At 35.7% G+C, this 22,833-nt stretch overlaps 1 protein-coding gene across 1 annotated transcript in view; it reads right to left on the bottom strand.

Annotated features, from left to right (window-relative positions):
* Window positions 1–22,833, bottom strand: part of gli3 (GLI family zinc finger 3) — a 352,191-nt gene that overhangs the window by 146,684 nt on the left and 182,674 nt on the right. The window contains exon 4 of the mRNA XM_051928834.1: window positions 15,466–15,571. Within this exon, the coding sequence (XP_051784794.1) occupies window positions 15,466–15,571 (106 nt within the window). The remainder of the gene's footprint in view (window positions 1–15,465; window positions 15,572–22,833) is intronic.

Genomic DNA, 22,833 nt, shown 5'->3' with positions numbered 1-22,833 from the left:
ATGTGGAGGCCTTTTTGCCTTTTTTAGGTTAACCACCACCCCCACCACTGATTACAGACTAAGATAATTTAATCAGCAATTGCACAGTGATATTACCATTTCCTACGAATATTTTTCATGCTTTAACTATAAATAGAAGATTGTATATTTCAGCTTACTTGAATATGTTCACATATTTAATATTTCTTTTTCCATACTTCAGATTTCTCTACTAATGATACAGAGCATCAACAAATTATGACTAATTAATTCACTAGTAAAAAAATTTCTGAGTTTTCTTGATTAACTGACACCACATGCTCTTGTCCTAAAATTAGCTGTAACACGCCTATTGTTTGATGATTATTTTGTGACTTCACAGTTTTTGGTAATAAGGTAATTTTTTTAAATTAACTATTTTCAAATATTTTCTGTCTTGGTCAAGTACTCTTTGTGATAAAGAAAAATCAATCCAGTGGTGATCATTAACTATGTTTCCATCCACTAAGACATTTGAATGATTTTTTTAATCCTAAAAGAAGGCTTTTGTTTACTTTGCGTGAAAATAAAAGGTAAAAAAAAAAAAATCACATAGCATTGCTAATGTTAAAATTTTTTTAGTAACTTCCAGTCCATCAACATAAATACATTTAACTAAGCAGACATGAAAATGTGCATCATTTAACTATCAAAATATAAATTACCAGTGTAATTTATTTAGTTAATTCCAGTCTCATTTCACTTGATATTTTCATCAAATGTGAAATACAGTACAGTACAGCAGTATTTCCCATTATCGACTGATTTTAAAAAAGCCTTTAAATTAACATCAAAATATAAATCTTTCAGTGATCACAAAATCATTCAGTTTTTACATAACACTGCATATATAATCAACGCCTGTTTCATAAGGAATGGCAGTTTACTGTTGAAGAAAGAAATCTGAATATCCGACACTATAATACTAAAGGCATTCAAGAAATTAACCATAATCCCTTTGCTTCTCAACTATGATACATTCATTTTAAGCTAAAATACAACACATTACATCATAAGCTTGCATATTATTATTTATCTGTAATTGCGGTTTTCTAAAGCCTAATAGGGCATGCCTAGAAAAACAAAGGACAGTTAATTTGTGATTTCCTCTGCTCATTCGGAAGCAAATTAAGTGTCAAACTGCTAACACTAAACATATTTCATTCTATGAGCTTTTAATTTAATTCTGCCTCTTATCATTTATACTCTAATATGTGATGCTTTATCTAAAAGGAGAAAGTAATAAATAAACATTTTCAATTTGAGTTTTAAATAATAAGATATGACTTGTGATGTGTTATATGATACTTATATATGTACCAATATAACTTTAAAATGAGCTTGAAATCACTAGTTTCTGTGGACATAAATGCCCACTTCTGCTTTAATGTGTACCCGAGTCTGTAGAACAGATTTATTACTTACCTCCAGGCAAATATGAACTGTAATTACAATTCGGTAATGAGGAACTGCTCAGGAAAGTATTGCAATAATATTAGATGTGTACTTAGGCACATATTTAAGAGTGTTAATAACGATTAATTCTAGTCACTAAGGGGAACTTGTCTTAAAAGAATTTCATTTTTTCCTATGTATGCAATCACCTCAAATATAACAAATTGCAGCAAAAATGAAAACATGCATCTTAGCTTTCAAAGTTCCATTGCTGGATTTTGACTTTTTTATTAAAAAAATAAAACTATTACACATTAAGTAACTGATATGATCTGCATTTCAATGTGGGATGAATGTTTTGATTAATGCAAAACTAACCCAGGGCAGCTTTGTGCCCAAAAGTTTGCAGTAGATTCATAGCTATTTATAAAATGCTTGGATCAGCCTTGCAGAAGGACTCTAAGTCTGTTGCAGCGCAGCAGATACACATCTTCAGTTCCAGCTGCAACACCATGTGCAGAAAGAGCTGTCACAAATAGATGAATTAAAACTGCTGCAGGTAGGCTAGCACTGGACCATCTAAAGTAAGTGCTGTGTCAGGCTATCTGAGACTTGCTTGTTGGGATGTGCTATAATATTTATTTATGCAACAAATCACATTTCCAACTTCAAGTCCATGTCTTTCTTTGTCTCTTTCTTTCATTATGTTCTCTATTTATATTGCAGAAGAGAAGAAAGATGCATTCAATCTAGGTGGGAAGGTAAAACGTTAAGGCAAAACATAGTGTTATTTAAATTTTTGCTGGAAATACTTCTAATTTAACATCAGCATGTGTTAAACTTTGGTAATAACAAAATAGAGAAAAAAAACAATTTAAGTGGAACAAGGATATATATTCCAATGTTTTAGCAGAAAGTTAGTTAATACTGTTAAAGGATGCATGTTGTGGGCAACCATAATGACTGGCAAGAATGAGATATAGATTTGAAACAAAAATCTAATATGGGAAATAAGACAGCTGCAGCTTACTCCAACTGCAATCATCCTAAAGTTTTTCCCATATTTTACCTTAATAATCCTCAAACAAAACATGGAGATTGTTTTGAAAATGAAAAGAGATGTCACATTAACACATTCTAAATGATAAAACAGATACATATATAAAACTAAAGAAAGCTTATTGAGTATACTGTTTTACTTTAAAGAGTAAAGGGAAATACTGTTCAGCAACTGTGCTAAAATTTAAAGCACAGCCAAAAATAATGTTTGTGGGTCAAAACATCAAACAAAAATAGCAGAAAGCAAATTAAGTGAATTTAATTAAAATATATTGAATGCAAATATGAAATGTAATGAAGGCAGAATTTGCCTCAATGCAGTCATACAAACATAGAAGAAAAACATGCTGGGAATACTGGCCATTTCAAAGGTATGTGAATTTTTGCACAGCAATTAGTGTTGTTCTCTCAGTTTGCAATTTCTAGTTTCAAATCCAGCCTGTTTGTGTAATGTTAATATATTTTCCCATTATCTACATGGTATTTCTCTTTTTATACTTTCGACCCCCCCAAAAACCCCCAAAAATTCCAAATCCATTCAGGTTAGGTGGACTGATAGTTCTAAATTAGTCCTGTGTAAATGAGTATATCATGTGATGGACTACAGCTCTGCCCACAACCACTTCTTAAGTTTTCTTTTCTGATGTTTCAGAATTCACCTAATGTAAGTATCAATGGTTGACCCATAGAAGATACTCTCAACCATCTGGAAGAAGTAATGAGAAATAAGGAGTGGGGAAATGGAGAGAGACAGACAGGCAGAGAAGGGGAGAAGAGAAGAGACAAAGACAATACCTTCACACATCTGTTCTTCTGAAGTCCCTCTTGGAAATTCATAAACAAGGCAAATTGTCCCACTCCAATAAGGAACTGTCTGGCTTCCCAAATTCTTTTTATGAGCTCTCATTTCAGATTTTTCGACATCATTATCATATCAATTCACGTTCATCAACAACTTCACTTACTTTATTATGAAAACAAGTTATGATTAGGTCAAGTGTATAAAATACATACTGTATTAGCTTTTTGAATTTTACACTTTCAGTTTGTTTTGGTAAACATTATCTCATTGTTTGATCAATAAGTTATAAAGTATATCTAAATGTGACACTATTGGGGATGAAATAGTAATATGTAATTCTTGTATTCTCAATCATTGCATAATGGATGGCTTTTCCTGTTCTATAGTGCGAAGTTCACCATGTTACAAATAGTGTAATGTCAGCAGTTAAATACTTAAATTTACAGGATCTCTAATCCTCAAGGAAAGGCTGCTTAAGGATGTGTGAAGTTGTTCCATAAACTTATCCTCAAAATTAGCTAATCGCCAAGGAGTACATAATTACAAAAATATGTCAATCTGTTAATAGTTTAATGTTCATATTTCTCATAATTCATGTTTGGGATTATGTCTGAGCTGGAAGAAGTATACACAATGTAGGGTCGCATCCAGAAAAGGGAGGAAGTATATCAAAAGACACAAAAAAAAAAAGACTTGAAAAATGCAACTATACAAATATGCTAATATTTGTTAAACTTTGCATCTCACTTGCATTCTCATTGTGTTAGTGCAGAGTATGAATATTCTTCTGATCTGCCTGCAATTCTTAAATAACTAATTGACTTAAAGAGGTTAAGTCCTGAGGGCTACATATATTTAGATCCTAAAGAAATCTGGAGATCCTTTATATTATTGATGGCTTATAATTTCATTATTCTTATCATTCTATTTTTTCACTTTAATTGAAATCTTTTTCAGCTTTCCTGACCGTGAATCTTCAATTCATTGTCATATGTCCTGTGCACTGCAGAAGAAATTACCTGACAAGATGTCTTATGTGGTATGAGGTTATGCAAATATTCACTTCACTGTTAGCTAGGATATGCATATATATTTCTATTGATCTTTCCTGCTTTGTCCAATCTAGAGGGTTGTGAAGCCTATTATACCACCAACCAGCTCAAGGCAGAAACCAATCTAGAAGGGGTGTCAGTCCATAGCAGGGCTGACTCACACGCATAATTGTGTGTGAAGGTAGGATTCCTATAAACTAGAAAGGAATTGTACTCATTCTATTATACATTATGTGCTGAATGCTGACATAGCAAGTATACATCTAGCTTTTGGCAATGGAGTCGTTATGGAGGTAGTACGAACATTCTGCTACCTAACACAATGTCGCATTAGTTGACTTTTAGTTAGACTTTCATGTTAGACTGCGGTTGCTGGTTTTATAACTGGACCATGTCAATTTACATGAGTGATACTCGTTGGGCATGCCTAATTTACTGACTGTGTGCCGACCTCCTAGCATAGAGTCGGTGGAGAAGCAGGCTGCAACCTTGGCCCTTTTTTATCTTTTTTCTATTCTGTTGTGGTGCATAAAACATCATACGGACAAGCTACTCAATTGATTGTGAGGTTCAAAACACATGTGTTCCTTTATTCCTCATTACATGAATTATATTTCTGGATGCAGATTTATTGCTTGTCAGCTCTCAGTATACAGAGCCCACCTCTATGACTGAAGACAAAATCAATCCTACTTAAAATTGTCATGGACTAGTTGGAGTTAGTCACTGGTCATGTCACATAATGTGACTAGCTTTACAGGAAAGCCCTGCCAACTACTTCCAACTTCCTAAGATTATGTTAATAAAGACTGTGACTGAATATCTCTGGAAAACTCATGTACAGTAATGTGTCATGGTCTTTATGTGACAAGTGGAGTACAGAAGAAAGTTACTGGCAAATCAGTGGTACTAAAGGTGTGGAGTACATGGAAGATACTTCTGTGAGGACTAGTATGCTTTATGGAATTAACACTTGGCCAATTAAGGTGGAACATCAAGGAAAACTGGAAAGATCAGAGAGAAGAATGATCAGGTGGATGTAGAGTGTCAAAGAGTGAGATGATGATAAAATGCTGAATAAAGAGAATTAAATGGTGTGAAGGTTATAGCTTTTGTGCTGAGGAGAACCAGACTAAGGTGGTTTGTGCATGTGGCGCAAAAGGCAGAGGATGACTGGGTGAAAAGGTGTACCAAGATGGGGAGTGGAAGGGAAGATGCTGCCAAGATGGTGGGTAAAGAAGGTTGGAGATGTGGTTGTGTTGTCAGATGATATGAAAAAAATGAGTATCATCTCAAAGAATGAACAAGACCATGGGGTGTGGAGAAAAAAGATTAGGGGAAGGTAACTGACTAACCTGGATAAACCAAACAAAACAAAACAAAACAAAAAAATTAACTGATAATGATTAACCTCTTTGGGGAGTGGGAGGAAAATTGTAACATCATGACAAAACACCAAGCAGACTCAAGGAGAATGTGCAAATTTCAGATAGACCTGACCCATAATTCAAACCCAATTTCATACTGTACATAAGTGCTCTTTATGGGGACAGAATCCATAAGTATCACCATCTTAACAAATAATTCCTAGATCAGAGTTATTTGACATATGATTTATATTACTGCGGTGGGCTGGCGTCCTGCCCGGGGATTGTTTCCTGCCTTGCGTCCTGTGTTGGCTGGGATTGGCTCCAGCAAATCCCAGTGACCCTGTAGTCAGGATATAGCGGGTTGGATAATGGATGGATGGATGGATGATTTATATTAAAAACACAGCAGCTTTATTTTTGTTAGTACCATAATCTTATGTTAAAACAGCATTCTGAAGTAACACAAATGAGGTGTTTTTAGTAAAGAATAACTATTTTGTAACAGAGACCAGCCTTGGGGGAGATAGTAAATCTGAACAACTTGCCTACAGTGGCTGTGTTAGACGACTATGCTCAAGGAGAATATAAGTGTAATGTACAGTGGCGGGCATGTGATGGGCATACGTGGGACAGATTGAGATTGATAAAACCATGGCAAATAAGACATACTCACTGGATCATGAATAATATTATATTGCTAGTGGAAAAGGCTATTCTCATGTAGATGGTTTAAGTAACTTCAAAATTCAAAATATATCACTTCAAATTTTAATGGTGGCAGGCTGTTATTTTTTAAACTTTTACGTTCTTACTACACCTATATACATACTACTTGGCATATTCGGAAAAGATGAAACTGGATGGTCAAAAGAAAAAAAACAAGGTTCAGCTTTGCAGTTAAAACCATGCAAGCTGACTATGGTTTACTTTGTAACACACAGAAGATCAAAGGGGAACATGTCACATTTTTGTATCTTTTAAAAGCAAGAAATACAGTAATCCCAAGAATCAACACAGCGGTGTGAGTTATGCAGTGCTTGGCTAGCCCATCCCCTAACTGCATTGATTTTCAGGATTTGAGTTCTTCTACCAGATAAATACTAAACCAGTGACTACTCCACCCTTTGCTGATGATTTATACAAAAACTGTGGAATTGCTTCACTCTACTCTCCCTCTCATGGATTGTTTAACTAAAGCTTTGCACAATTTTGAAAGAACTGTGGAATTCATAGTACTTAATTCATTAACCATCCATCCATCCATTTTCTAACCCGCTGAATTCGAACACAGGGTCACGGGGGTCCGCTGGAGCCAATCCCAGCCAACACAGGGCACAAGGCAGGAAACAATCCTGGGCAGGGTGCCAACCCACCGCAGGACACACACAAACACACCCACACACCAAGCATACACTAAGGCCAATTTAGAATCGCCAATCCACCTAACCTGCATGTTTTTGGACTGTGGGAGGAAACCGGAGTGCCCGGAGGAAACCCATGCAGACACGGGGAGAACATGCAAACTCCACGCAGGGTGGACCCGGGAAGCGAACCCGGGTCTCCTAACTGCGAGGCAGCAGCGCTACCACTGCGCCACCGTGCCGCCCTAATTCATTAACCACAATTATTAATAATTTTCTGATGGTCTGATATTTTTCTTTAAAAGCACATATAAGTATAAAGGATGTGAAGATTGGTAACCAAGCATTCTTCAGGAGAAGAGGGGACCCCATGTATTTAAATTATCTATAGCAAGTAATTACAATTATGTAACTACTCCATTGCTTCCTACAGGAGCATCACTTAATGGTCAACTGGCAATACTTAACAGAACACTAATACTTACTGTCTAGATGCATGGTTGGAGAGTGCAACAGCAAAGCACATACTGATCACACTCACTTACAAGCATGTACTAATAGGCAGTGAGAAATGAGTATTGCACATGAGATTACATAATTACACTAATGGAAACCTGACTCATTATCTGAACCTTAGCTGTGTCTGAAGTTGCATGATAAGTAAGAAATGTAGAACATATAATCCATGGATAGGAGTCAAGGGGTCTCATGTCTAATGCCATGCGTCGAATTCACACTAAAAAATGGCATGTGGACAAAAACAGAAAAAAATTCAGATGCATAAAACTGTGCATGAGAAAAGTTCCATGCACATCCCCTTTATAAATCCCAATCAATGTGAAGTTTAATGCACATACATGCGCCTACAGCCCCACCTCGATTCCTCCCAAAATTTTTCATATTTGAATATGCAAATCAATATAAATAGCCCCTTCCATTCGGTGTTTGGTTAAAAGACAATGGTAAAACCATGTATAAAAAAGAAGAATTTCAAAAAAGAAGTGGTCAGATGTCAAAGTTTATGTGAAAAGGCGAGTGTCTGAGTGTCATACAGAAGTGTATAAGGGCCACAGAAAAGAAAAGAAAAATAAAAGGGACACAGTGAAGAACAAAGGTCTATGTCGAGATTAAAGTCAAACTTTAATCGATTTTAATCTCAAAATTTCCACTTTAATCTTGTAGTTTATTTTGCCATTGAAATAGAACGTCGTAAAAATTCATCTTAAAATCAATGTTTAATTTACTACAGTTTCTCAAATTCCATCGTAACTAAAGAAGCACATTAAATCCTTCGTATTCTAAGTGCACCCCGACCCAGTCATCAATTTCTATGTGGGCTTTCTCTTATGCCGACAGGAGCGTGCAAACAGTGATCACCATACAGAATACATTACATTCATGATATTGCAGGTCTCTGAACATTTTAGAATACTAAGATGTATACTTGATAGGGTCATGCGCATCACTGCAGGCATCTTACAGGAGGCAGAAACAATCCCTCTACAGGGAGCCAGGTCATCACTACCTCTGCGCCACCATGCCCCCATATGCTTAATTATTAATAGTATACATTACTTAAAGGAATTTAACAATTTATTTGTAAAATGTAATATACATACTTTAATGCATTTCATCATAAAAATGATTGTCAAGTATACAACCTAGTATTCTGATAGCACACAGCCCCAACAGGATGGTTCTTAGAAATCTAACTAAACTTAGAAGCCAGTCATAATCATCTGTAAATATGCACTCTCTTCTATTGAATTGAATTCCTTTATTGTCATGGTATGGATACAAAACTAATAATAATATAACATGATAAAAAACAGTGAAAAATATACAATATGAAAGCATAAGTACAATATACATGTACTAGACATGCAGATAGTGCAAATGGTTCATAAAGTGGCTCAGGTTGTACAATATTACGGTTGTAATGCAAGTTTACAGTGAGGTAATTGTAATTATAAGTAAAAACAGTTCTACTGGGAGCTGTCGATGGACTGACTGAGTGCGTTTATAGCTCTTGGGATGAAACTGTTTCTGAGCCTCGAGGTCCTTGCAGAAAAGGCTCTGAAGCATATGCCAGATAGGTGTAGTTCAAATAGACTGTGGCATGAGTGAGTGGAATCCATGAAGATGCTGGTGGCTTTCCTGAGGCAGCATGTGCTATAAAAGTCCTGCTGGGCTGTAAGCTGTGTTCTCTGCTGTAAGCTGTAATCCTCTGCGCTCTCGACACAACCTGTGCAGCTGTGATACCACACACAAATACAATAAAAAGGTTAAAATACTCTTAGTGGTGTACTAAGAATAACACTAAAGCAGCTATGGTATTTGAAATAGTCTGGCCATTCTTTGCACCATTATTATGTTACAAAATGATTACAACCAACTGCCTTAAATTTTTAAACAATATGCAATTAATTTTGGTGTATTTGATACAGCCCGCGTCATGGATATGAATCCAAAAAAGACAGACCACAGAAACAGTAGCACTACTTGGATGCTGGGTGCCGCCAGTTTGCAAAATCGAGCAGAAAAGTATACCTGCAAATGGTGTGAGGCTGCCGTGAAAATATGCATGGCTTTATGCTAAGTTTAGTTTTTATAAATCTCGAAGTGAGCGTGGAAATGGACATAAGCAGCAGTTTTGTGCGTATGCACCATTTATACATAAGGCCCAAGGTGTGCAAAGTGATAAAAGGTAGGTGGGTGAGTTTACAAAACTTTGAGTAGCAAGGGGCATCAGACAGTTTCATTGTTGTAGTTAGGCTCTATTTCATGTTTTTATGTCTAGGTACTTTCTTCTTTATGTGTATATGTGCCAAACATAAAAATTACTTATTATTAGTTCACTTATGTTGATTGCTATGAAAAATACAAACCCATGCAATTAACACATTCAGATCAGACAATTTTGAAAATGTCCCCTGCACACATGAACTAGATCATGTTATGTAAATAATCAAGGTATTTTCACTCTATGTAGATACAGGATATGTATAGAAATTAAGCAAGTAAACAAAGACACTGTATCTGTCCAGTCATCCTCATCCATTCACAAAAAGTATTAAAGCAGCCACAGATATATAGCCAAGAATTTGTAATAAAAAATCCTACATTTTCCAAAGCCCTGTTCAAGAGCTTTGCCTAATCTTACTTGACCGATATAGCCAATGTTTGTTTAATATTTTCATATTCCAATTCCATAGCATGTTTCTTCCATTATCTCATTGTAGGCTAAATGGTAAATTATATTTGCCATTTTGTTATGATGACATTGCCATCAATCACATGGGGCTTCTAAACGCAGACGATGGCTGCTTGAAAATGTAGCATAAAAAATTCATTACTGTTACTAACAGTCACTAAGAAAAGATATGACACTGCGCAAGAAAATGTAATGATGAAGAATATCAAACATAATAAGACCCAAGCAGCTGCTCTATCCAATCATCTTTAACGTGGTGATTGCTTCCTTCCCTTGAATTTCAACTCTACAGCTTTGAGAATAAGGCTGAGTGCTTCAGACAGGAATTTTCTATACAGTATTTTTTTGTTTTGTTTTTCTTTTAACACTTCTCCTTCTCAATGTTTCCTTCATCCCATTTTGACAAGAAACACTCAGAAGGGCACCCCTAAACTCACCAGTATAGCAGCACACCTTTGTGCTGTAACAAGAGGATCAAGCTACTGACGGCTCTTAGAACAGTGAAATGCTGCACGGAAGGTTGAAGCTTTCACTTTTTGATCATGCAGACCTCTTTTTTCACATCCACACATACTATTCCCTTTTGCATAGACTATACCTTCACTATAAAAGGGCTACAAAGTCAGCCCTGGAGCTTTCTTCTGGCCATAGTTGTAATCTTTTTATATCTTTCAACTGGCTACCACTGGGAGTCCGCAGACATTCCAACCTCAATACTACTTAAAAAGAAGAAAAAAAGAAAAGAAAAAAGTCTCAAAAAACATGGCATGTACTGTTTTACGCTTTGTATACCATTGGTAATGGAAATAAATTTCCCATTCTTAAGAGAAGAGTAGCATTTTTCTTAACTTGCTTGCATTTTGCACTTACTAGGTCTTATCTGATAAACAGCTCATTGGAAATTTGTGTAACAAATAAATAATAATGGTTTTGTTGGTAATTCAAACTAAAACAGGGAAACAATGTCAGTATGTTTTCTTAAATTGGTATACATATGCTTTTAACATGTGTGAAAATTGAAAAAAAAAAATGAAAAAAATCAGCCATGCAAATAACCTGAGAGGTTTTGCGTTTCTCCATTGCTAATGTTTACCAGAATATGTTATGAACCAAAACTACTTAACAAACAGGAAGAGCTACGGTTTGCAAACCCTCTTTTCTGATTCACAAAAATTACACCTGAAACAGTAAAAGTGAAAGAAATAAACTATAACATTCAACTATAAAGGACACCATACTGTCTGTCTGTCTGTCTATCCATTTATCTATCTATCCTATAGTTGTATTTCATCAGCTACTTTACAATTACACCCTAATTAATGAAAACAACTTATTTCAAATACTATGCATTAAGCACAATACATTTATAGAAATACTAAAAAATACAATTTACCTCTCTATTATCTTATCCTCCTACCTACAATATTATTAATGTATTAAACAATGTGGTTACACAAAAGGTAAAATAATTATAACTGATGTATTCTCACATTGCTTCTTTCCTTATCATAAGAAACTCAAAAATTACATTTTGACTAAATTGAAACAGTTTAAAATTCTGCATGTTATTTGAAATAAATGAAATGTTACAATTGTAAATGCAATAACAAATCTATCCATCCATCCATTTATTTCCATACACAGCCTTTGGAGGACAGAGCCTCTCACAGCATCAAATCGAAACCTGCAGATCTTTGGGGTGCAGAAAGAAAATCACAGTATGCAAAGAAAAACACACAGAAACAAGGAGAACAAATTAGCTTTAAAAAGAAAAAAAATGGGCTAGGGTTTAAATTCAGAACTGTGAAGCTGCAGTACTACCAACTTTGTGCCATTCCTAACTATGTTTAAAGTTAATATACATGTATGTATGAAACAATTTTTTCCAATTTAAGTCATAACTTACATAGGGCATTCACTGTTAATGGCCAAAGTAAAACTTGTATGATCATCTTCAAGCTAATACAACAGAAAAATGTATGTCAACATGAGTTATGTGTATTGCAGGACATTCCCACCTATGTAACACAGTCTACAAAAAACTGTAAATTCAAACTGTAAAAGCAGTAATAAAATCTGCTTCATTACAATAAAAATAGTTTAACTTCTTTTTGGGAGTGAAGATTCACCTTTTTAAAAGTTTCTTCAAGCATTAAGCTTTGAAGTCTTAATTTTAGATTTTTTGTTTCAGACTATAAAATTACTTGGACCAGTATCTTATTTGTTGCAATTGTCTTGGTAGTCACTTCCAACCAGCTGTTTTCTGAATCTGTTTTCATCAGTTTAAGGGTAAACAGACAAGTAGTTTATCCCTTAGCAAAGGACATAGGTAAATACAAAATGAGAATAAAACACCAACACTCTTATTCCACAACCACTCATTTAGCATTTAGTGGCATAAATCAGCTTTTGACTTGAATGGGAACAACTTGAAAGTTCACTGTAACAGAAACCCCAGCTGTAAATGCAGCCACTTTCCATGTGCTCAAAGGAGACAGCACTCCATGCTGCACTATTACACGGCCACTGTCACACAATCCTTAGTTTTCTCCTTTAAATTTACTATCCAAACTGTGCTACAGTGTATGTCTACTTAATTTGCATCTATAATTAAGCAGTGCTGTACATTATCTAGTATTTGGAGCCCTGACTGTAAGAAAATGGAAGTAAATGTAAGATATTTTAATAAAGTTTAAAAGTTATTTAATTAATGTTGCAAATATGCTATGTGATTATTATAATGCACTACAGATTATTGCCATCAAGAATATATATATATATATATATATATATATATATATATATATATATATAAATTACAAATCAGATCAGATACCCATTCCCCTACTTATCTATAGATGAGAGAAAAATATAGCCTTTGAAAAATCCTGAAATATCCAAAAAAGTTGCCAAATATTCTGAATGTTCAATTAATTGAGATCAATATGAATATACTGGTGCAAGGTTATAAATAAAGTGTTCCTCATAATTAATAGTTCCTCATTAATTTTTTGTGACGTTAAGTGAAATAGAACAAAATTTTTCAATTGTTCTATGCTAGGTGGTTTATGACTGTTTCTGTTGAATATGACAACTGTATTAAATATTTTTAATGAAAAAAAAATCAACGTTCAAAACAAAAGTAGTGTTCAAAGCCATTATAACGAAAAAGAAAACAAAAGTTTGATTCGCAACTGTTCACTGGATACTAATTTCAGATAATGGAAAAGTCAGAATCATGGGAAATTCTGGGAGTGATCGTCATAGAAACAGGCTAAGCTATTGTTGGAAAATGGTAACACCCTATGAAAACAAAACATCCATCCATCCATCCATCCATTTTCCAACCCGCTAAATCCGAACACAGGGTCACGGGGGTCTGCTGGAGCCAATCCCAGCCAACACAGGGCACAAGGCAGGAAACAATCCCGGGCAGGGTGCCAACCTTGTTTTAAAATACAAAATAATTTTCAATTACTGAAAAACATTTTTTACAGCAAAAAACAACATAGATGTGTGTATAAGATTCCCTAGGGTCAAAAACCTCAGAAAAGTTGCAAACCTTGTCCAAATCCTACACCGAACTTTAAAAAAAAATTAAAGAACAACACTAATTACAACAATAACATAGCATCCTAGAAATGTAATGTTAGCTACCACTACACATCATTATTTAAGCAGTAATGTCCCACCAGGTGTTACCCAAAACAGATGTTAGAGGAATCAGGATAATTGTGAATCCAAGGCTATCTGATAAATAAGCAAACTTTTTACTCAAATAAAGCCTCAGGAGGGAATATTCATGTATTCCATTGAATCAATTGCTGGACAACACTTCTCATAATTGGCATTCTAATTCCAAATACTTCTTGGATAGTATGAGTTTAGAAATATGTGTTTCACACAGACTGAGTTGGAATACATTTTCAATCCATTGTGAAATAATGAGTCCCACTATCAAACAGTATAAGACAATTAAAATGTACTGATATTGTTCAAGCTGATGTGCAAGGCTATTTATTGGAAATATGATACTATTTAATTAATTAAATTAATCTTAAATCCAGAATTTTTGCTTACTGTTTCCAATACATTTGGCACATATGTAAGTGGTGATATGGCCAAATTGGCAATGATCTTACAGTAAGGTTGCATGAAAGTCCAGTGCGTGTTTGCTGCAGATCTGTGATGTCATGCTGGCCTTGCCTAAGCTTTCCGTGGAACACATTTGCCAGGAAAATATTTGGTGAAAAATGCTACCGGCGAACAAATCATATTTGCTGCGAAAAATGCTTTGGCAAATTTTGCTGATCATCACAATATTTTACATATCTCTCAATGTTCAGTAGCTAAAATTTTGACAGCACTGCTGATTTCTGTGACAGCATTCTAAACTTCTTTCTTATGCTCTAGCATCTTATAAACCTTTTCCTTTATATTCATAATAAAGATGTGATTTAAGCAATAGTAGCTCAATTTTTCTTCTAGATAAAAAGCTGAATTATATTTGTAAAACCAGTTTTGTTATATAGCTTAGTAGTTGGGGATCTTGAATTTTTATGTTTGATTTTAGGGAGTGATTAATTCTGTTAAATTCCGATCTGCAACACAAGACTGAAAAAATGGACATTTTGCATATTTACATAGAACTTATAAGTAATATAACCAAGAATTTTAAATGAATATATGTATATGGAATATTCACAATACTTTAAATACAAAATATTCTAATGTCAAGTATTAGTTGACCGCTCTACATTTGACACAAGGGTTTTTGCAAAAAGATTCTAAAAGCATTAAACGTCAAATTATGTACCAAAAAGTATTTGTTATGTTCTGTAACTAAATATTCCCAGTCTTACTGTGGAGACTGCCAATATACTTGAAAATCATTACAACTATTAAAAAAAATCAGTGGAGTGGATTAAGTTAAGGGTTTATCTGAGTCAATGTAACAGATTTTTTTTGCATACAACTTTACATTTCAGTTACACATTTAGTTTTAAAAATAACATTTTTTTGTGAATAAGCAACAAATGGAATCAGCTTTGTAGTCACTTATAAAAAGTAAAATATGTACAGTTCTGGATATAATACTGACATTTATATGTCAGAGGTTCAAATGTTTGCACAAATAAATATGGTCATGTCAAGAGTCAACAGCAAAAATGTTATTATTGAAAATTATACTTACATATGCAGAGGAGGAACAGGAGAGGGTTCATACACATAGCGTCCTTCATGATGCCTAGCATCAATTGGAACCGGGGGATGAAATGTTGGAAATAGGTGAGGTGGAGCTGAAAGAACAAGAATACAGAAATTAATTAGGAACAGTATACTATCATCAACATTTAGTGTAATCCATTACTGTATGCTGCAGGTCCACTTCAATAATGATCAGATAGGACACACAGTTCCCAAAGATTGATCTAGAACCATTCTGAAAGTATGTATGGAGTTTCTTAGATTTTCACATTGTATCAATCTATGGCTAACTATGGCTATCTATGGCTAACATGGTACAACACTCTACTGCTTTAGATTTTCACGGCATTAAGCATGACTTTCACCATTTCATATTATTTTTGCCACAAAAGCCAAACAACATACATTTAAAAGCAAAAAAGAATATTTAATAATAATAATAATAATAATAATAAATTTCTGACTGAGTTAGCCATATTGAAAAACGTATATAGTGAAACCTAAAAAAATTAGTGCAAACTACACAAAAAATAAATAACACATTCTTATTTGTACTCACCAGCACAAATAAACTGATACCTACTTTACAGTAATGGAATTAAACAGCAACAAAAGTATTACTGGCTGAAATAAAATTCAATAAATATACATACATACCAGAATGACTAAAAAGAAAAAAAAAAATCTGACTTGGCAAGTTTGCAGTCACGGTCACAATGAGGCATTATGTAGGCATATTGCCATTGGTATAAAGGAGCCCCAGAAGAGTTTTTTGACACATTTCTGATGAATAATTCTTTGGTTGAAAATGTCATTTTGTTAGATTGAGGATGTGCATCATTATTCATACTGGCACTTAGTTTTGTTTTTATTCTGTACTTCGCTACTACCTCCTGAGGTCAAATGTGTTTACCATAACTGATTCTGCCTTCTTAGTTAGCTTATTTATGTGGTAAGCCTCTCTTGAAGTGATGTTATCGGCCCAGCACTCCACAGCATAGAAAATCGCACTAGCCATCACAGAAATATAGAATATGTGAAGGATGTCAATACTCAATTTAAAGCAACAGTCTTAGAAAAAAAAGTCTGCTCTACCCTTTCTTATGAGGCTCCTCTGTGTTATAAGACCAGACCAGCCTGTCATTGATGTGGACCCCCAAGTACCTGAGGCAATGCACCACATCTACATCTACTCATTGAATAGTAATTGGGAAACATGCGTGTGCAGTGAAAGTCAAAAATAAGTTCCTTGGTTTTGCAGATATTAACTATCTCATCCCCCTTATCAATACACCCCATAAGTGCAAAGTCATTTGAAAATTTCTGCAAGTGACATGACCTGGTGTCATATTTACAGTCTGAGGTGTACAGAGTAAAGAGGAAAGGAGAGAGGAGTGTTCCTTGCGGTGCTCTATATAGTTCACAACAATATCAGTCCTTGAGTCTCATAAACTGTATTTTGTCAAACAGACAGTTCATTGTCTAGGACACCACAGGCTATTCCACCTGCATTTATCTGAACTTTCCCCTTAACAATGATGGCTGGATGGGAGAAGTAAAAGATGCATAACTTAAACAATACTCTGTTCTAATTTAAGGCTATTGACAAATAGCAAGTGTGTAAATTGATTAATAAATATGAATCACTTTATTCAATGCTTATTATGAACCTACCACTGATTGATTATGAATCTTAATCCAGTTCTAGCAGAAAACCACACTCTTCCACAGAAAAAACTGCAAAACAATCTTGTCTATTAGAATTCTTGTGATTGCTGGACCTGTCCCTGCACCTCGATTGCCTAAACAAAATTTTAGATTACATCTATATCATACAAACTCTTGGCCTTACTTTAAATTCTACTATCTCTATATTAAAGGATATTTACCCAATGTCAGATAACAAGAGCTACATTTATCTGTTATGAACACTGACCCCATGTTTCAGATCTGATCTGTTTCTTTACCTGTATGACTCTATAATATCAGTAAACATTAGACATATTTATCAACATGAGCAGTTTAAAATTTTTTGTGTCACAAATGTGTGCTTGGGAGACAGTTTATGGGCTCAAATAAGTGTATGTTCCTGCCAGACCAGGGGCTGGCACTGCCCTCTAACTCTTTCTCCTCTTTCCCTGCAGACCAGCCGACGAACCCTCAGCCTACAGCCACTTCCAGACCTCAGAAAACAGCCAACATCACGTCCTCTTCCGGTTCTGAAGATCCCAGCTTCTTCAGATGTCATTTCTGGTTCCCAGAATACCATTCTCCCATTACATCACATCCTGTCTAACGAATATATACGGCAGCCATTTTATTCTCCCTTCAGTTTTGTTTTGAGATCATGTCTGTAAACCTAACCAACCGTTTTCAAGTATATGGGGTGGATCCCCAAACCTTTCACTTTGTTGTGTATGTCCCTTGGGATTAATAAAGTATCTATCTATTTTTTAACATCTGTATCTTTTGCTTATTCTTTTAAAAACATAATTTCACAATCTATACTTATTCTGACAACACTTGTTTAATGTCAAGTTGATGGGCAATGTTGAGGATGCTCACAGTATTTATGGAGTGCAAAGGAACAGAGTGGGCTTTTAATAGAATTCTGACATAGCAATAGAGAAAAGAGGCATGAGCAAATCCAACATTTTTTTCAGGAGGCAAGATGAGGGCAGGAAGGGCGCTCATTCACTTAATGTACTGTATATTCACATATATACATATGTTGCATTTCAATCTACCTAAAAAAAAACGTTAAAAGGAAACAAAGTTAACTATAATACTTTAAAATATTTACAAGAGAAAGTGCCAAATAATAACTTGTTCTTTTTGCTTCAGACAGGAAAAAAATCAGGGAAAAGTCTAAGTCAATTTGTACATACAGTTCCTAGCATTATTATCCAACTTGCAGTTTATCATTTACATGCAAACAATACAGTACATCTGCTGGACATCATAACTCAGGAATCTGTATAATATGTTACCGGCACAATGCCATCTCCTGCTGTAACCTCTGACAAAACGCTGCATGATGACTTTTCCAAAGTAAGGCTAAAACTGCTGAAGCAGAACAAAGTGCCACTAAACCTGGCTACCTACTATTTATCATACAATTTCCTGACTGATGGTTTCACAAACCAGCTGCTAAGTGGTGTGTACTCTACTGTCAGCAAACTAACACGCTAAATTGAAGACAGAAAGAGTAATCTGTGCCAGCAGCAAACTCTATCTGAACTAAAGGAAATAGCATTAAAAAGGACCAGTTACAGTACAGAAGTTCTTCCTTGGCATGCAGGCACATGTTTCTAGTTGTTTATTTCAAATTGTGGTGCATTTCAAAATACAGGTGTTTTATTTTAAAAACTGCTTTATTTAACTCCTATATAAAAACTGAACACATTTACAGAATCAATATTGCAACTGTACATAAATGGCTGCAATACAACTCATATTTTGAGGGTTGATTAACTCACTCAGTGGTAGAACAAGCTAATACACCCTAAATTATATATAGGTTGATAGTATAGATCACACTCCTAAGAATGGTGCATCATTCTGGGAACACTTCTATTAAAATATGCAAAATATAAGTGATCTCTTAGATGTTATCCCAAATTTTATAGAAAGTCTCATAGTTTGTAACAAAAATTAATGTTGGCTGAGTAATTGTTCTGCGGTGGGTTGGCACCCTGCCCGGGATTGGTTCCTGCCTTGTGCACTGTGTTGGCTGGGATTGGCTCCAGCAGACCCCCGTGATCCTGTGTTCGGATTCAGCGGATTGGAAAATGGATGGATGGATGAGTAATTGTTTAAAATTGTCTGCAAAAAAATTTCAAAGGTTATTAATTATTCTGAAATTATTGCAAATAGGTTGACAGAAAAAGAGGAATGAGGAAAGAAAGAAGTGAAGAGAGGGTTCCAGCCACCTGGTGGCAGACAGCGCTAAAGGACATTCCTAGAATCTGTGGAGGAAGGTGTCAGGGACTTTAAGGGAGCAAAGATGTCAAGGGATCTACTTCTAATCCCATCAGAGGTCATCTCTGGGCGTTAGGGTACAGCCTATGGACACATTTAAATTGGGTGTGCAGGTGATTAGGAGTTTGCCAGCACAACACAGAAAGGTCTGTTAGCCAATTAGCCACGATTGGGAGAGTTCTGAGGTAAGCTTTACAGAGGAGGGAGTAGGAACCAGACACCAGTCTGGACTTTGGAGAAAGGTTTACAGAAAATTAGTACAGGGGATAAACTGGAAGAAGGGAAAATAAGATGTATCTTGCCTGAAGAAGGGGCCTGAGTTGCCTCGAAAGCTTGCATATTGTAATCTTTTTAGTTAACCAATAAAAGGTGTCATTTTGCTTGACTTCTCACTACATTCATAACAGTACAACACCGTAGTACTACAATTTATTAGAAAGAAACACAAATGAAGTTGAGCAATGGTGGAGAATAAACTTTGTTTCTATGGAAAACCAGGAATGAGGATGCTGGAGAGGGCAGACCCACACACAACATTGGCCATAGAGTAAAGGCAGTATAACTCAAAATCAGGGATGGAGACACTATCTGACCTGTTGCAGATCAGACTGGAGTGTTTAATAGGTGGTCTTTGTGATTCCAAAGGAATGAAGATTCTAGAGATTTAACAGATTGATAGTAGTTAGGAGTGGGAGAAAGATGGGTATAGACGTTACAAAGTTAATTCTAGGGAACAAATTCTTGCTAGTTTGGACTGCATTGAGAGAGAGAGAGGTGGGACCAGGAGGAAATGTAGTCTCTGACACCCTTCAGAACACAGTGAAAGTTGGAAGGTATAAAGTTCTTGACAATGAAATGAATGTCCAATCCCAGGTATCTAAAAGACAACATCCAAACAAAGAATGAAGGAAGTGTAGAGATGATAAAAAGAACTCAGTGAAAAAAAAACAGATTTAGACCAGTCAGTAGGGGCTTCATAGATGTTAAACAGGATGAGGACAAGAGGAAGATCAACAGGGGGCCTCATCAGCATACAAGGAAACTTTTTGGGGCATATCTTTAACCAATATGAGAATGATACTGAGGCTTTAAAAAGAAATTAAAGAGAAGCAGGGAAAGAGGACAGACCTATCTGCCTCCTTGAAATACACGAAAAGGAAAAGAAATATTGACATTATAAAAATAACTGAAAATGGGGAGAAACACAAAGTCTGAACCATGCTATAAAGACAGGGACAAAGCCAGTTCTACCCGGGACCATTCACAAAAAAGGAGGGATTCATCCTGCCTTATTTAGGGAAAAAATAGCAGCAGGTAGGGAAAGGGGAGAAGCAACATGCAAGACAAATAACAAGCGGCAAACTTTGTCCGCTGCATGACAGAAAATGATAAATCCAGTTGCATGAAATTAATCAGTTTAGAAATCACCAACTGTAGCCAGTGTACAAGAACCTTTGCCAGCAGCTTGACATCAGAATTCATCAGTGATAATGGGTAATAAGTAGAGCAATTGGTGTGATTCTTAACTTATTTAAGTAATAGGGTAATCAGAGCTGAATTAAATGTAGGACTGAGGTGGAAAGAAGAAAGGGCAGAATTAAGCATCTGGAAGAGCAGGGTTAAAAGTTGCTTACAAAAAGCAGACAAGCTCTCAGAAGGCAACCCATCATGCCTCAGTGATTTTTCAGAACTCATAGAGTCCTGAGCCTCTTTTATTTGTTAGAGCAAGTGGAACATTCAGAGCAGAGGCTTCTGACTCCAAATGATCTGGTAAAAAATTGAGAAAGGATTTCAACTCAGCTGGAGAAAAAGAGGAGGAAGAAGAGGACAGATCAGAGTACAACTGGGAAAAAGAAACATTTACTAATTTTACCTGGGTTAGTAGTAAGAGACCCATCCTCTGGCCAGAATCACAATTAATGAATCACATTCATCATGGTGCAAAAGCAGAACATTTAATGCAGTCCTAGTGTTAGCACTGAAGGTTTCATAACCCTAGTCTACCAAATAGGGGCATGAGCTCTCTAAGAGCAAGATTTTTAAGATCTGAGATCTTTTGACAAGATTCAAGAGCCAAGTCACTGGCAAAGGCAATAGTGCATCACAAAGGATATTCTTCATAGCCATCCAGCATTGAGCCAACACTGACAGAAATAAAAGTTTAGGTGTTAAATAAGAAATTAATTTATGATTCTGAAGCAAATATGCATTCAATTTCCATTGTGGCCTCCAAGAAACAAGAGAAGGCAAAACATCTGTAGCATAGCACACTTAAGATCAGAGATGTAGGAGGACAGGAGATTGGCATCAGTAATAGTAGAAGCTATGAAGAAACAAATAAAAATGTAATCAATGCAAGAATGAGATTTTAAACAGGAAAAAATAGAGGGGTAAATTAAATAATGAATCAATCAGACTAAGATCAGGAACAATTTTACACAAGCTGCGAGTTGAAGGAGCGAGTCAATGCCCCAGGAGAGAAGGTGACTTATCCAGGACTGCGTAAAGGACAGCACTGTCATCTGTACTAATAACAAATTCATAATCATGATTTTCAAGAATTTGACTAGTCAAGTCCTGGAAGAAGGTGCTATGGAGAAGGGTGGCACGTACACAGCTATAAATTCAAGCTTCCTACTTCTAAGCAGCAAGATAACAAAACCCATCATTAGAATTATATCAAGAACTCAGAACCATGAGCTGAGGGCAGCTCCAGACAGACTTGATGGAGGGGACAGATGATGTTGAGATAATGATATAACATTTAGAGGCAGCTTGCATAGCATTTTGCTACGATATGTGCATCTAAATTAAGAAAGCAAGATCAATGCGATGTATATGTAGAAAATCAGTAATGCAAAACATCTGCTCAGAAGTTGACAAGGCTCTAACAATCTAAGAGTTTACATTTAAATCAGCCATGGTCTGAAGTGAAGAGAACAGTATATACAGACAGGAAGAAAAGCAAAAATATGTGCCAAAAATGCCATGCATATTGTCGGAGCAGCACATGCCTGCTGTTCGCTCATGAACTCAAAAAATGCATTCTAGGAAATCTTGAGTTTAATCGTTCATTAGTTGTATCAGAACTCCACACCAGCCAAACCTGACCTCACCACCTAAAACAAACCACAAACAAAGGGGGTTGCTTCTTAAATTAAATATATGTATTATGTCTAGCTCATATCAGCAGGGGAAGCATCCATACATTCACTCCAACCACCATAAATGGAATGTATATATTGTAATGGACGGCCGGGATACTCACCTGGCCGGGATGACGGAAGACAGCCCTCCGGGTTTGCTACACTACCACAGATAAGGGACGTTCAACCCTGCTGTGGCTCACGAACACCATCAGGGGGCGTATGGG

The sequence above is a fragment of the Erpetoichthys calabaricus genome, chromosome 6 (genome assembly GCF_900747795.2).
Source record: "Erpetoichthys calabaricus chromosome 6, fErpCal1.3, whole genome shotgun sequence".
Classification (NCBI taxonomy): domain Eukaryota; kingdom Metazoa; phylum Chordata; class Cladistia; order Polypteriformes; family Polypteridae; genus Erpetoichthys; species Erpetoichthys calabaricus.
The sequence above is the reverse complement of the archived record's forward strand: the minus strand, read 5'-3'. Positions and strand labels throughout refer to the sequence as shown.